General features: G+C 59.3%; 1 protein-coding gene across 1 annotated transcript; it reads left to right on the top strand.

The window, feature by feature from the left end:
* Positions 1–462: 462 nt before the first annotated feature.
* Positions 463–1,671, top strand: VDAG_10070 (uncharacterized protein; the record flags this gene model as incomplete). Its single annotated transcript, XM_009651334.1, has 1 exon — positions 463–1,671. The coding sequence occupies exon 1, from the start codon at positions 553–555 to the stop codon at positions 1,669–1,671; it is 1,119 nt and encodes a 372-aa protein (XP_009649629.1). The 5' UTR covers positions 463–552.
* Between the last annotated feature and the right edge of the window lie 1,159 nt (positions 1,672–2,830).

Here is a 2,830-nt window from a genome sequence, read left to right as displayed (position 1 = left end):
GGGAAGCATGGCAAGCTGGGTCAAATCTGTCTTGCAACGCCCTGCGCACCGGTAGAAACCTCAGATGGAGCGTCGACAGGCCGCGCACAACAGCGGCACCTGAATGAAATGGGTAAAGCAGAGGAACTGATGGAACGATGCCGTGGACATGACCACCTCGAGGAAGGGGGAAAAGGAAGACATCCATGTTCCGGTGCCCGACCATGTCCCCCTACGCCATCCCCCCCCCTCCCGGCAGCCAGGCTAATGGGACGCACTCGCTCACTAGCTACCGCAGCAAATGGCAAGGATAAGGACAAGGACGAAGATTCAATGCTGGATGGACAGCCTGCACCATGGCGGTCTAGCCCGTTTGGCACCTTGTCTCCCGAATCGGCTTGCCAAACGAGCGCGTGCTATTGGATCATGACTAAGTAATCCTACGTCGACCCAAACCTCTACTGACCTACCCAGGCTTGGTCGATCACACCATGACCACAAACACCAAACACCACGTGGCGTGATTCTCTTGTTCCTCGCAGCCTCGCCTCCAGAACACCCATTCTTTCCATCATGTCTGAACCGCAGTCACAGGCAGCCGCTGCGCCGTCGGCTACATCACCGCCGCCGGCTACATCACCGCCGCCGGCTACATCACCAAGATCGTCGCCTCCCCACGCCGGTTCCCCGCCCACGTCCGCGTCGCCCGCCATCGCCAGCGGCCCCGACGCCTCGGATGACCATCTGCAGCCCATTGAGGTGAACGACGAAGACTCGGTGCTGGGCGCAGAGGACGACGCACGCTCCGACTATGCCTCGGACGTCTCCGACACAGCCAGTGTCACCTCCTCCGTGTTCAATTTCGAGTATGAGAATGGCCGCCGCTACCACAGCTACCGCGCCGGCCAATACCTCCTTCCCAATGACGACAAGGAGCAGGACCGCCTCGACCTCACCCACCACGTCTTCTCCCTCACCCTCCACGGCGAGCTGTGCATCTCCCATCTCGAGAACCCCCGGCGCATCCTCGACCTGGGCACCGGCACGGGCATCTGGGCCATAGACGCCGGCGACCAGTTCCCCGCCGCCGAGGTCATCGGCACCGACCTCTCCCCCATCCAGTCCTCCTGGGTGCCGCCCAACGTCCGCTTCGAGGTCGATGATGCCACCCTTCCGTGGACCTGGCCCCGCGACCACTTTGACTTTGTCCACGCCCGCACCCTCGGGGGCGCCATCAAGGACTGGCCCACCCTTCTCCGCCAGTGCCGCCATCACCTCGTCCCGGGGGGCCAGGTCGAGATCGCCGAGGGCCGCGCCGACTTCTTCTGCGACGACGGCACCCTCACCGAGTCGTCCAAGACGTACCAGTGGCTCTCCGAGTTTCGCCGTCTCGCACAGCCCCTCGGCTTCGACATCGCCCCCGCACTGCCCCAGCTGCTCGAGGACGCCGGCTTCGAGGACGTCCGCATCGTCCAGAGGCGCGTGCCGCTCGGCACGTGGCCCAAGGACGCCCATCTCCGGGAGATTGGCCGTGCTTTCCGTGTGCAGTTTGTCGAGTATGCGCTCGAGGCCTACTCGCTCGCCCTGTTCACGAGGCTGGGCGGCTGGACGAACGAGGAGGCCCAGGTCCTCTTTGCCATGGTCAGGGATGAGATGAAGACGAACAAGGTTCATCTTTATACCTACACGTGAGTTTCTCCCCCTTTTTTTTTGTCAAGGCACGATGAGCGTGTGCTAACCCATGGTTCCAGGGCCTTTGTAACGGGTCGGAAGCCGACGACCGCAACTTCTTGATCTCGGGTTGATGGGCTCCAGGCGGCCCGGAGACTTGTTGCTTGAGTCTAGAGCACTATAACACACGAGCCAGCGTTCTTTTTTAGTTCATGCCCTTTTCGTTGCTTCGCCGCATAGAGACCTCCCTTGCATCATGCACAAGACTAAGGACATATCCCTCGACCATCATTCGGCTCTCGAGACGAAGCCATGCTCATGGAATGGACTGCCTGGCTTGAGCCGGCGGTGCAGCATTCGCCGCGTTGCTCTGGGCGTCTGACTGCTCCAGAGGCTTGTAGGGAGTTGGAGAATGACCTCGAAGACGTTCGTATAGCTGACTGCTCGTCAATTGTTCATTGTTCGGCTGTGGATATCAAGTGATAGATCTGCTGTCCGGACAGCACCATGCAGGGTGACCCTCCGCTCAATAGGGGTAGAAGAAAGGGCGTGCGCACGAGGTCAGGCTCTTCGAGTCCATTGTGAGGAGAACAGGACCTGCTTTGAGACATGAGCGTGACTGTGAGTCGTATGCCGATTGGCTCTCCTACGGTCGAACCACCAGAAGCTGTGGGTGCCGTTGGGATGAATTGAGCCGAGCTGCACTATATCACAGTTTTGGCTACTGTAGGCTCACTCTCTCCCGTTGACTGGTGATTCGTCCTGGTGGTGCGTGGCCAGCGCTGTCTGATGTATGCTTTTCTGCGGAGCTGGGCCTGGAGTGCAAATGAAAGAGGCCGTGGATTTACTGAGAGAGGACGACTTTACCGTGATTGAACAAAATGTGAATGACCTATGGGTAGCTGTTAAATGACCACGCACTTTGGGTGAGTTTGAGATTTCGACTACATCAGAAGCCAGCCTCTGCGTTGGCCGTGGCCGGCGGCCTCTATCGTCGGAGCACGCAACAAGACCAAAGGACTGCTCCATCAGCTTGGTGTGCAGGGTGAATGGACCCTGGAATAACTGAGAGACGACCGTCATGGTGTGATGCATCTCTGCATGTCGCTGTCAAGAAGGGGAGAGCGAGACAGGGATGCGGGAACGATGGTAGAAAGCTTGGGAGAGTACTCACAATTGT

Source organism: Verticillium dahliae, genomic scaffold (genome assembly GCF_000150675.1).
Source record: "Verticillium dahliae VdLs.17 supercont1.31 genomic scaffold, whole genome shotgun sequence".
In the NCBI taxonomy this organism is placed as follows: Eukaryota; Fungi; Ascomycota; class Sordariomycetes; order Glomerellales; family Plectosphaerellaceae; genus Verticillium; species Verticillium dahliae.
This window is presented reverse-complemented; position numbering and strand designations above follow the sequence as displayed.